Source organism: Sapajus apella, unplaced genomic scaffold, assembly GCF_009761245.1.
Source record: "Sapajus apella isolate SASKATOON/1434 unplaced genomic scaffold, GSC_monkey_1.0 scaffold26, whole genome shotgun sequence".
NCBI classification, from domain to species: Eukaryota; Metazoa; Chordata; class Mammalia; order Primates; family Cebidae; genus Sapajus; species Sapajus apella.
In genome coordinates, this window is record NW_022436966.1 from 15,181,078 (window position 1) to 15,194,866 (window position 13,789).

At 38.8% G+C, this 13,789-nt stretch overlaps 1 protein-coding gene across 6 annotated transcripts in view; it reads right to left on the reverse strand.

Moving 5' to 3' along the window:
• Positions 1–13,509, reverse strand: part of VRK2 (VRK serine/threonine kinase 2) — a 108,436-nt gene extending 94,927 nt beyond the window's left edge. The window contains exons 1-2 of one of the 6 annotated variants that reach the window (XM_032292071.1): positions 13,492–13,509; positions 4,292–4,432 (exon numbers count right to left, since the gene is read on the reverse strand). In XM_032292071.1, the coding sequence (XP_032147962.1) occupies positions 4,292–4,427 (136 nt within the window). In that variant the 5' untranslated portion in view covers positions 4,428–4,432; positions 13,492–13,509. Of the gene's footprint in view, positions 1–4,291; positions 4,433–6,411; positions 6,496–6,585; positions 6,867–6,889; positions 7,009–13,491 lie in introns of those variants that run through there. The other 5 variants (XM_032292072.1, XM_032292067.1, XM_032292068.1 and 2 more) reach the window with 5 other exon arrangements.
• Between the last annotated feature and the right edge of the window lie 280 nt (positions 13,510–13,789).

Genomic DNA, 13,789 nt, shown 5'->3' on the forward strand with positions numbered 1-13,789 from the left:
TTAACACAGTTAATTTTAGTTATAATAATGTGTTATTCTTCATAAAAGATACTGCTACTGATGTCCTGTCAATAAAGCATATGCACATTCTTTTGGATGTCAAGATAGTTACCTTGTCTCAACTTTCCTGGTGACTAAAAATACTAATCTCTAGGGGTAGACTAAAGTTAAGAGTGATATCTGTAATTATGAAAGAGAACAAAGCAAACCAGCTTGTGTGGGTTAAGTACTCCAATCTCAGTCTCAATTTCTCAGGCAAGAAACTGTGGAACATCTGTTCTGTGCTTGATGCTCCAAAGATGCTTAAATGGTCAGCACCGTGGCCACTTTCAAAAACTAAAACTTCTACAGATAAATCATATCTATTTTTACTTATACAATCAGCCTTCAAAAGAATGTGCCTAAAGTTTATCCCGTAATTCTGTTCTTCTCAATTCTGAATAATTTCTAAAACCAATAGCTTTCATATCTGAGGCAGATAACATACAGCTTACATGAAAACTTTCTGCTACTACAGCAAATTTTAGGGGAAGCTTTTATCAGTAAGTAAAATGTCATAAAGTCTTCTGCTGACATTTTTTCCACGTTCTCAGTTTTACCACATTAGTAGTTAGATCCACCAAAATCCATAGTAAAATAAATAGAAAATCCACCCTTCCAATGGAGCGGATTTTGTCACCATCTTAATCCACTATGACAGCATATTTTTTTTGAGACATAGTCTCACTCTGTCTCGCAGGCTGGAGTGCAGGGGCACGATCTTGGCTCACTAAACCTCTGCATCCCAGGTTCTAGCAATTCTCATGCTTAAGCATCCCAAGTAGCTAGGACTACAGGCACACGCTATGACAACCAGCTAATTTTTTTGTATTATAGTAGAAATGGGGTTTCACCATGTTGCCCAGGCTGGTCTCGAACTCTTGAGCTCGGGAAATCCACCTTCCTGGGCCTGCCAAAGTGCTAGGATTATAGGCATGAATCACTGTGCCTGGCCCCACTATGGCACCAATATTAAGAATAGGAAAGTCTAGGTAAATAAATTACATTTATTAAATGCTTACCAAGCTCCTTAAAAAAAAATCTCATTTAATTTTCCTTATAATTACTATTACCACAATAATGCAGAATAGAAACAATCCAAAGGATTAAGTAACTAGGTGAATAAGTGGCTTAATCAGGGCAGGATTCAGGTCAGATATGCCTAATGCCAAAACCCCTGCTATTATTTATGCAACTCTCCCTTAATTTACTTGGTTCTATGTTATACCTAGCATTAAAGTTAAATTCTAACCCTCACTTGTCTCTCCTTCCTGAAGTTTAAAAAACTTTTTCACTTATTTAATACTAAAATGACTGCAATTTTTCCCATCCCCTAAACCAGTTTCGCTTCTTCCTCTTTCCTCCCCTTCTCTTTTCATATACAAAGAAAGAATCTTGACTTTGTTCTTGTATTCAGACTTTCTTTTCACTCTTATATTTTATTAATGCTACAGGCACATTATTTCTCCAAGTCAAGAGTAAACAGCAAACTTCTCTGCCCCTTCCCCTTAACTGTAAGCTGCTGATTACCGAAAGGCCCTGGCTATTGATCTCAAAGCTAGAGGACAGTTTACATGCACAATGAGCTAGACAGAGCGGCTAGCTTTTTCTCAGCCTTAGGCAGCAAATGCTGATCAAGTGTCTGCTCGAACAGGATATCTGGAAAGAATACCTGAAATCGATGTTGCTCAACACAAAGGTATTCAGGAAAATTTGAATTGTACTGCTTCTTCTCTTCATTTATATAGGGGAAGTGATGAGAACCATGATAAAATATAAAAACGTGATGTAATTTCATACTGATTTGTTTATGTAGCTTTGAAAATGGTAAAAACTAAGTTTAGTGAAGTTAAACGGATTCCGATTCATTAGCATCACTTTTAATAGAACAGTTACAACATTTGGAACATACATCTTTATTATAAATTCTGAAGTATTGGAGTCTTTTTTCTGAAAATAGCTAAATATTTCTTTAAAGTCTTCCCCCAGTGCTGTGCACTTGCTAATCCTCCTAAGGTCTAGGTTCTAAAGTTCAGCTAATGGAGAATGTTCCATTACATACTGAACCCTGAAATATATTTTAAGACAAAGAGTATTATTTTGGTAATTAAAAAAAAAAAAGGAGGCTGGGCGCGGTGGCTCATGTCTGTAATCCCAGCACTTTGGGAGGCTGAGGCGAGCAGATCGCCTGAGGTCAGGAGTTTGAGACAAGCCTGGCCAATATGGCAAAACCTCATTTCTACTAAAAATACAAAAATTAGCCAGGCGTGGTGGCACGCGCCTGTAGTCTCAACTACCCTGGAGGCTGAGGCATGAGAATTGCTTGAACCTGGGAGTTGGAGGTTGCAGTGAGCTGAGATTGAGCCACTGCACTCTGGCCTGGGCAATAGAGCAAGATTCCATCTCAAGAAAAAAGAAAGTAAAAATATGTGACACTGTACTTAGACTGAAAGAAGCAGTTTTTTCTGCGTTTAAATAGGAACAAGTCACATGCCTATGCAAATATATTCCCTTATCATAACAGTAAGGAGTAGTGACTATGTGTACACATAGATACATACATAGATACAGACATAGACTATTTAATCTTAAACATTCACTTGAATTTAAAAACATATATTTACATTTCAAAAAGAGAAAAGGGATAAGATCATCACAATTAATGCTTTTCTCTAGTTCTTTGAAATTACTCAAATAACACAAACATTAGAAAACAAAAAGTTATAAGCCCTGGAATCCAAGACTATAGCTCAGCCACATCGGAAATAATTTATTCAACACCATATCTCTGACCTTGAGTCAAGACAATATACTAGAGATCTTAACTCTTTGCTGTAAAAGAGAATTCACTAAGTTCAAGTTTCAAACAACACTTAGTCTCACAACACTTATTCTCACATAGTCTTTACTCGCACTATTCTATACAGCAGTCACATGTGGTTACTGAGCACACGAGCCACATATGGTAACTGGGCTCTTGAGACTAGATAAACCTTGGATTTTGAAAACTTTCATTAAAATAAGTAAAATACTTCATTCGTTTATGTTGAAAACATATTGAAATATTTTTGATATACTGGATTAAATTATATTATTAAAATAATTTCACCTGTTTCTTTTAATGAGTTTTAACGTGGCTCCTAGAAAATTTTTAAGCAACTTGTATTACATTTCTATTGAACAGTGTTGCCTATGCCACTCAATCTAGCACTTAATAACCATAGCATTTTTTTCAAACAAGCTCAAACCCTCTAAATGAGGTAACTGTCCTTTACTTGGCCCATGCAATTTTCTGTGCTGATCTTGTCTTTCCAAGTAGATTAGACAGTGAAGTAACTAATAACCGGCTACTAATTTCATTCATTCATTCAAAACTACAATCTTAATTTTATCAGAAGAGGATCTTTATCTTTCAGGATCCATTAAGTATGTTTGTCTGGAAATATTTGATGAGAACCAAGATTCCCTCCAAGGAAGTATTTTATCAACTCCTTAAACTCCTATAGAAATAGATGTGATCTCGGTCAGTACATTTAGGAGAATTTATCCTTGAGGGTATATTTTTAAAAATCGCTAATATTTTCCTTATTTTATTCATCAATCTTTTAATGGATATCCCTTCCTCATTCCAAACAGATTTAAGATAGCCTTCAATGATCCACTAAAGTTCAGTGTAATTTTTAAATGCTTAAACGCAATGTAAAAGCCTACCCGACCCATGATTCCTTACCTATACCACAGAACACAGAAAATTGAGTGTTTGTTTTCTCAATTATCCCAAGAATGGCACATCCCTAGGACCCCTCTAGATGCACAAGAAAAAAGTTAATTCATTCTACAGAATAGATGCCTTAAGTTTTATCTATGAATTCTCCAGCAGAGCCCAGTGAAGAAATGACTAGACCCTTGTGTTGCCTAAATATTAATGATTAAGATTCACAAACAGAAAGTGTTTTTATGTGTACAGTTGTGATTTCTCACAAGCTCTCAGAAAAAAGAACATTAGCATTTTGTTTGGCAGATTGTATAATTATGCTTCTTAAAAGACTTCTAAGAGTTATTTAGAAAAACATGGACAAGGAGTGGGACAGTCATGGCTTGAGCCTAGACACTGTACTATATTATTACTTAAGTAAAATCATAAATTTTAATAAAGTACACATATGAATTCCACATTTCCATTTTTAAAATATCACTAAGTAATTACAGTCACAGATATAAGAAGAATTGGTAATTTAAGGTTCTACTTTACCTAAATATATCAATCCAAATCCTCCAGAGCCAATCTTCTGGCCCAGTACCCACTGATTGCCTTCCATATCGTCCAGAACCTTGCCTTCTGGAAGTGGAATAGGAAGTTTGTATTTCTCATTTCTTCTTGGTGGCATCACTTCTGTTGGCAGAAGGGGTGAGATAAATGGGTAAAAATAAAAACAAACAAAACTCTTTAGAATTAAAATACATTTCCCAAAATGTCTTCAATGGGGAACTTTCCCAGGTTCCCAGAAACTAGGATTCTAAAGTTAACTCAGTTTGGAAAAGTCCACACATTACAATCAAATTAGAAATTCACATACATTACAATATTGAGCTCTAAGAGGTAATGATATTAAAAAAAAAAAAAAAAAAAAAAAAAAAAACAGAAACAAATCAATCAAATGTCATTTAATACATTTCCAAAATTCATTTAGGGGGTCTATAGCACATATTAACAGTGCAGGATAAACCTTAAGAAACAAGAAATTAACAATTTCCAATGAAAAAAGAAAATACATTTCATATACATGGAATTATTGCTTTCATTGAGAATGTGAAGCGTTAAAAATGAGAGGGTCTTCAGTCACTAGAAAAGAACAAAGAAGCGGATTGGGAAAACAGACAATGGCAATGGACATCACCACCACCAAGCAAAGCATATGACACCATGGAGGTACTCAGTAAATGTTTATTACATAAGCCAGGGATTTTTATGGATATAAAATTTAGCAGAATACTAGGCCATGGGGTAGTTCCCAGGCTGCCAAAATATTCTCAGCATTTTGTCTTCTTACTCTCTCCTTCTCAGTTCATCACAGTGAAATGTGATGAGAGATTTGCCATAAAACTCGCGTTGAGGACTTCATCTTAGCCCTAGGAAGGTACCCAGAGATTACTGCCTTGCAGATTACTGCTGTGCCACCACCAACAAAAGCATAATCTCCATAGTATAGCCATGCAACTTTAATCAACTAATTGTACACAGGTTAATCAAATTTTTCAATGGGAGATTTTGAGTCAAAAGAGAAAATTTCTTAGGGGAAATATATATATATATGCGCACACACACACACATATATATATGCGCTAGCATACATGCCTGAAAAGGTAACCATGATCCTCTAAGTATTTCTGAAGAATTTTTTAAAACTATTAAGGGCTTTTGATATGAAAGTTAACTATAAACATATATACATAAATGTAAAGTTTTCTTTATGTAACCTTATCTTCCGAAAGTGTCTGTTTTTCCTTTAACAGGTTCTTCCTCCTTCACTTAATCCAATGCCCTGCTTTTCTACTTAGCAGCGTCCCGGGTAGAGTCGCTGCTTCTATCTTTAACATTATTCACCTGTCCTCCTGATAAGCACACAAGGGAAGCTAGGAATTTGGATGGTGAACCGTGCCTAGAGCATTGATTGTATTCTAAAATAGGAAGTTTTTGTGGAGGTTTCCCTTCACCAGTACATTATAGATGCTGGTGCCTAGTACAGATCTGCTGATTTAAAACTTAAAGTCTTCGAAGTGTGAACTACTGATTAAGGCATAAATTCTAAATAATTACCAAGAGGATAAATACACTTTGGGGCAAGACAGCAGCATCAGGACTTGAGGCGAGAAAGGAGACCCTATGAAAGTCACATCCTGGGGGCGGGTCCCGAGTTCATCTGCTCCGGGAAGCGACAGCCTCCTCTCAGGGCCAGTCCCTGTCACGGTGTCCCTTCAGCTTCTGGGTGCCTTCCGGGGCTAAGATGAAGTCCTCAACATGAGCTTCCGGGCAAACTGGTACCCAGAGGTTAACATAAGCCAGGGCTGACCTCCAACCCCGCCGCGGCCCCTGACCCTGCGTCAATCAACGAGAGCAGCGCCGCTCAGCTGCCCGGTCCGTCCGTGCTTGGCCCCCCAGGGACCCCCGGCCATCACCGGGCCTCCACTACCGCGCAGCGAACTAACTTCCCGCCCCAAGTTCTCTCTGCACCGGCAAAAAGACAAACTCCACCCTCTTTTCCGCTAACACATCGGACCCCGCTTTTGGCAAACCGGAGATGAAGGAGACTCCTGGTTCTCACTCCAAGCGGGGAAAAAGCCAGGAACGAAACGCGGAAGCAGCGACCCTGCCTGAGCCGGGGCTGAGGGCCGGGGGCTGGGACGCGGCCCGGGACACGGCCCGGAGCCCTGGCGTCTCACTCCGACCGCAGCCCTTCCCCGAGCGGGGCAGCGGCTAGGGCACTACGAGCGGAGAGCTGGGCGCGGAAGTGCGGGGGTGCAGCCTCTCACCCTCGGACCCCTGACCGAGAAACTGACCGGGCCTCAGTGTCCCCCGCTGCCGGGTAGCGCGCGCCGCCTCCCGCCTCCCGCTCAGCACTGGGCGGGGCCCCGGGCCTGCAATCCCGCGGGGAGGCGGGCCCAGCACTCCAGCAGGCCCGCGGTAGGCCCTTTCTAACTTCTCTCCAGCTGTGTCGGCCTCGTGGTGCAGCGGCCCTCGGAACCTCGCACAGGCCGCAGCCGGTTCCTTCCAGCCGCCTGTCCACGCCCTGGAGACGCCCAGAGGAAGGAGAGGGCGCGGCTACAAAGGGAACGGGAGCTGTGTTATTACCTCCACCCTGGCCCGCCAGCGTCTGGACGAATAGCCGCCGCCACACGAGTTGGGGACGAAATAAGCAGGACATGGATTTGTGCAGGAGGAGTGTTAGGTCTCCCGTATCATGACCTGAGTACCACGAGCTTCCGAATGGCCAGGCCTTACCGAGCTCTCGCCGAACAACTAGTGGTACTAGCGAAGATTCCAGTTACGGGGGCCTGTAACTCCCCGCCTTTAAATTCTCAAAGGCATATTGGTTCAGGACCTATTTCTGTCATTAATCGTCGGATAATTTTAACAACGTACTTACAAACTTCAGGTTTTGTGTCTTTGAAATGGAAATAATCCTAGTTATTAGATTATAAGGTCTATAAAATTATGACAATAAGGTGAGGACTTTATTAAGCACTTTTCTAATATATAAAGATTCATAATGGCCAGGGGCGGTGGCACACGCCTGTAATCCCCAGCACTTTGGGAGGCCGAGGTGGGTGAATCATCTGAGGTCAGGAGTTCGAGACCAGCCTGGCCAATGAGACCAGCCTGGCCAATGGGGCGAAACCTCGTCTCTACCAAAAATACACAAAAATAGACAGGCGTGGTGGTGGACGCCTGTAATCCCAGCTACTTGGGAGGCTGAGGCAGGAGAAGCACTTGAACCCGGGAGGCGGAGGTTGCAGTGAGCTGAGATTGTGCCATTGCACTCCAGCCTGGGCAACAAAAGTGAAACTCCATCTTGGAGTGTTGGGAGGGTGGGGTGGGAAGACTCATGGTAAGCTTATGTTTTAGACTAGACCAAACAAATGCTTAGAAAAAGGTTATTAAACAATACGTCAGCATTCTACATAGGAACCACCGATAATTGGTTGGGATGAAAATACTGAAAGGAAAATTGAAGCCCCTTAATGACTTTGATAGACTAAGGAATTGGGACCTTCTACATCTTTCAAACTATCACCAAAATGAAAGATGGCATGAGAAGACATTTCTAAAAACAAACAAAAAAAAGTATTTTTAAAAGAAACTTAGTCTATAGAATAATTGTGCCCTGCGAGGCATTTACTGGCCCAACAGTGTTCATTCTTATTTCCCTAAGATATATATGTAACAGATGCAATTGGTTACCGATCCTAATATCCATACTGGGTACTCTTTCCTCCTTTCCAAATTTGTTGAGCTTTCCACCACTTCCCCAGGTCCCTTTTGGGAAGACACAACTTCAGTACCAGCCATAGCAGATTACTTATAGGTGGTTCCTCTCCCTCCCTGTAGGTATATATGTATCCCGTGTGTTAGTAAATCCTGTTTGCTCAACCCTCAAAATACACTCAGCATCTCTCACTTAGCACCCTTACCGGCATTCTGGCTCAAACCATATTTTTTCTCTAGGTAATTGTAATACCCTCCTACATGTTTTATACCTTCTTGCCCCTTTAGTCTTTTCAAAACAAATAGCCATATGGTCCTTAAAACTTAAATAATTCCTGAGCTTAAAACAATTCAGTGTCATTCCAATTTACTCACTACTAGCCAATCTTCACTATGACCTTAAACAGCATTTCTCCACCTGGGCACTATTGACAGCCTGGATAATTCTTTGTTGGGGTTGGAGGAGGAGGAGGATTGAAAGGATACTGCTAAATATCCTGTGCATTGTAGGATATTTTGCAGTATGCCTAGTCTCCCTAGCACTCCCTCCCACGCAAGTTATGACAACCAAAATGTCCCCCAACATCAACAAATTTTGCCAGACTTGCCACTGGTAGAAAACAACAGTGATCTACCTATTATGCACCCGACTCCCCAATCTCCTATTACTCTCTTCAACTACAGTGGCCTGCTGATCTCAAGAACTTTGCACATTTCCTGCCACCTGGACCACTCTTCAACCTCGTGTTTGTATGGCCTACTCCATCACTTTCTTTAGGTCTTTATTTAAAAGTTAATTCGGTGAGACCTTTCCTGAACCAATCCTATCTGAAATTTCAACCCACCCACAATATTTCATAGCTTCTTTCCCTGTATTTTCCCCTAGTACTTACTGCTACACAGCAATATATTATACAATTTATTATTTATTTTGACAAAAGACAGTTTTTTCAGTAAATTGTATGTTTCATGAGGTCAGGCAAGATTTTTGCCTGTTTTCGTTACTACTGTATCCCCAATGCCTAGAAAAGATATAGACAACCATTTCCTTGTTGAATGAATAAATGAATCATGGTGGCTCCATTCCAATTTCAATGATTGGTTTAGACAGTACAAAATAAACGTGTTGAATCTAGGTAATAAGAGGTGAAAAAAAGTTTCCTGGACACATTCTTGAAAGATATAGTATGTGATGTGATGCTTAAAATGACTGCAGTCATTTTGTGACCATGAAGGTCAGAGAAAGTATAAACCTAAAGCCCCAGGAATGGTAGGATACTCAACAAATGATGTTAGAACAGCTAGACATCCATATGTACAAAAAAGAAAGAGGCTAGGCGCAGTGGCTCATGTCTGTAATCCCAGCACTTTGGGAGGCCGAGGCAGGCAGATCACGAGGTCAGGAGATCAAGACCATCCTGGCTAACACAGTGAAACCTGTCTCTACTAAAAATACAAAAAAGAAATTAGCCATGAGTGGTGGCAAACACCTGTAGTCCCAGCTACTAGGGAGGCTGAGACAGGAGAATCACTTGAACCCAGGAGGTGGAGATTGCATTGAGCTGAGATTGCAGTGAGCCGAGATTTCACCACTGCACTCCAACCTGGGCAACAGAGAGAGACTCTGTCTCAAAAAAAAAAAAAAAGAAGAAGAAGAAGAAAGAAAAAAACCTCAACCCTAATTCATACCTCATGTAAAAATTAACTTGAAATTGATCATACAGCTAAATGTAAATACAAGATCTAAATCTAAAACTTTTTAGAGAAAACCTGGCAGAAAATCTAAAATCTTTGAATGTGTGTACTTATAAGGAACAAAAAATTTTTAAGCTGGAAACCTAAAAAGAAGAAATTGACAATTTACATCAAAATGAAAACCTTTATTAAGTTACCAAGTGTTAATAAGGATTTGGAACAACTTGGAACTCTCTTATACTGCTGTTGATGGTACAGCCACTTTGGAAAACAGATTGGCAGGTTCTTATAATGTCAAACATGTAATTAACATACAACCCAGCATTTGCATATTTACCCAAGATAAATTGAAACCTGTGTCCACACAAAGACTTGTAGGGGAATCTTTAGAGCAGTTTTATATGTAATAGCCAAAAACTGGAGATAAATTTCCATCAACTGGTAAATGAACAAACAAACTATCTACTATATAATGGATTATCATTCAGCAATAAAAAGGAGCAAAGTACGAATACAGTCAACAAGCTGGATGAATCTCAAAAGCATGATTCTATGTGAAAGAAAGAAGACACAATGGAGTATATACAATGTAATCATTTATTCAAAATTGAAGAGCTGGGCTTGACTGCAAAGAGCTGAAACGTTGCAAACGTTAAATTTCTTTATTGTGGTAGTAGATGTATTATTATACATTTGTCAAAATTCCTCTATACGCTTAAAATCGAATTTTATATAAATTATGCCTCAATAAAATAGATTTAAAAGAATGGCAAAAGAGAAACATGGGAAGATCCTGAGTCTTTGAAGCCATTATTGAACTACTAATTCAGCTAATCCTGAACCACCTTATTTTCGTATTCATCCATGAGGTGTTAAGTGTTCTTATCATTTAAACCACCCAGCATTGGTTTTTATGTTTCTTGCAGCCAAAATCTTCCTAAGAGTAAAATTAAGATTCAAGTTTCTTAAGTGCCAGTGATTTTTAAATGTTAATAAATTTGTACTAAATAAAAATGGCAAGAGAAGAGCAGGTAAACCTGTATTGAGAATATGTGTTTTCTTTAAGTGTTGGGATTTAATGCAGAATTTTATGATTCAGAGCATATTGCTGTGTGTATGTTTCAAGATGAAAACTGACAGAATATAGAAATACAAATTTTGGAACTAGTGAAAGAACATCTTCTGAATGAACATGATGAGAAACAAGAAAGAAAAGAGAATCTAGACATGAAAGCACTGAAGTGTGAGTCATCAAAAAAAATATATGGGGAAAACAAGGTTTTCAAACAAAGCTATTTTGATAGATCTTACAGGCTGTGAATGATTCACCACAAACACACACACACACAAAAGGACTTTCTTGGCTGTATGCCAACTGGTAGGTATGGCATGGGTTCTGCTTTTCAAAAAACCAGGTGCTGTAAAATGCTTACATTGGTTAAAAAGAAAAAGAAATACCCAACCATTTAGTGAGCATACTTTACAAGGCCAAGATCATTTCAAATCAATTAAAGTGTTAAAGATGATGCATAGACAAAACATTCAGAAAAAGCCAATTTTTGTTATTTAAAGTAAAATAAGGAGATTACATCAGTGGAAGCATTTTGCCTGCCAAAGAAGAGCTAGTTTTTTGTTTTATAAAGTCAGGGGCCATTTGCACTCAAACTCACAATCTCTAAACAGCTAAGCAGTTCCTGACATAGAAATTTTGAAAATAGTAGAATTCAGGTAAATAGAATTCCAAGTACATCAGATATACAATCAGACCAAATTTCTGTGTCCTCTGCATTCTTTACATATAAGATCATTACAAAGTAAAAAACTTAATCGTCCAAATGACACAATTCTTGTTTGTCTATATAAATGAAGGATTCGAATATTAAAAATAATTTAAAATGTCATGTCAGTATGTCATGTAAACCAAAAGTATCTAAGTCTCAATCGATTTGGAAGTTTGTTTTGCCAAGGTTAAGGACATGCCCAGGATATAGCCTCAGGAGGTTCGAAGAATATGTGTTCAAGATGGTTGGACTACAGTTTGGTTTTATATGTTTTAGAGAGACAGAAGACATCAATCAATACTTGTAAAATATACATTGGTTCAATCTGGAAAGGCCCGACAGCTTGAATGCGGGGTGGAGGGTTCCAGGTCATAGGTGGATTTAAAGAGTTTCTGAGTTTATCTAAAGATCTGGAATCAACAGAAAGGAATATCTGGGTTAAGATAAGGGGTTATGGAGACCAAGGGTATTAGGTTACTGATGGAGCCTCCAGGTAGCAGGCTTCAGAGAGAATGGACTGTAAATGTTTCTTATCAGACTTAAAAAGATGTCAGATTCTTAGTTAATTCTCTCCTGGATCAGGAAAAAGACTTGGAAAGGGAAGGGGATTCTCTACAGAATGTAGATTTTCTCCACAAGAGAAAGTTTGCAGGGCCATTTCAAAACATGTCAAAGAAATATATTTGGGGGTAAAAGACTTCAATTTTTTCAGGGCCTGCTATCTGTCATGTTGGTATCTTATTGCTACAAAGAGTCTGTCTTGACAGTCTTAAGGTCTGTTCTTTAATATTAATGCTGGTCAGTTGTGTGGAAATTTAAAGGGAGGAAGGTATAATGAGGCATACCTAACCACCCATTTCCATCATGGTCTGAATTGGTGTTTCCAGCTATCTTTGGAATGCTTTGGAATAACTTTGGCTGAAAAGAAGAGTCCATTCAGTTAGTTAAGGGGCTTAGAATTTCATTTTTCATTTATAGTCAAAAGGTTCAATAAAATTTTTTAAGGATGTTAATTTGTAGAGCCCTGATGCCAAACAATCTAAATACAAATATGTATCAAATTATCTCTCAAATAATTGAATGTAGTAAACCAAATATTGATTAGCCAAAAGTGGTATGATTCTTACCCTGTCCATTCCCCAAAAAATAGCACCATAAAAGGTTAATCATAAGACTATATTTACACTCTACATCCTTTTTTCCCCCAATTAACATGCCTACAGTAACCAAAAACATGAGCTGGATGAGGAAGAAGAGGAGCTGGCTGAATGATTTTTAAGCAGAAGCTGAATATTCAATAAGAATAGAGTTGATGATGCATTTGGAGGAGAGGTAAGAAACAGATTTCCTGTGTGTCATGTAAGCCATGTTTTTAGGCTCTCCTTTCATTCAACTGCAATAACATCCTCTAAGGGACTTGAAAGAACCTTCTATTCCCCAAATATTTTTGGCCATTCCTAAAGACTATCTCAGATCTGCTCCATCATTTTCTCTGTCCTGCTATGAACCTTTTGGTTGATATCTACTGTTCAGCCATAGTTTACCTAACAAACTAGGTGGAAGTACCTGGCTAGTGTCGCTAGCTGCTTTCTTCCACACTGCTCTATCCCTGACACTCTGTAGCTTTCAAGGCATCAAAATGGACCTGGGTTTTCTGGAGCCCTTAAGACACTTAAATCAACTTATGATCCACACAGAAGCAACGTTTCTCTTGGCCGTTTGGGTCACAATTTCTCTTACTGCTTTACTACTTCCACTATAGGGGCTAACCAATGTTAAATGTAACCAATGTTTTAATGTAAACAGTGTATTTACATTATATTATTAATGCATTTAGGTTTTCTTCTAAGTCTCACTGCCAATTTCAGGACCTAACCATGAAGTTGGGAGCTAATGTACACAACAAGTGAAAGATACTATGTTATATTCTTTATTGTCCTTTAAATATCAGAAAAGTTATTGAATAAACCTAGTCTTCCTGATTTCTCTTACCTGTTATATTGAGTTATCTCACTGAAGATTCCTTGTTATTTCAGGCAAATAGACTCAGATGTCTCTGGATCTAGAAATGAGCAAAAAATGCAGATTCCAGCTGAGATATACACAATTATCAAATTTCTTAAGATATACTAATATTTAAATCCATTTATTATAAAATATATCCTTACCTGGGCAACATAGTGAGATACTGTCTCTACCAAAAATTATTAATAAAAAGTAAAAAATTTAGCCAGGTATGGTAGTGTATGCCTGTATTCCCAGCTACTCAGGAGGCTGAGGTGGAAGGATT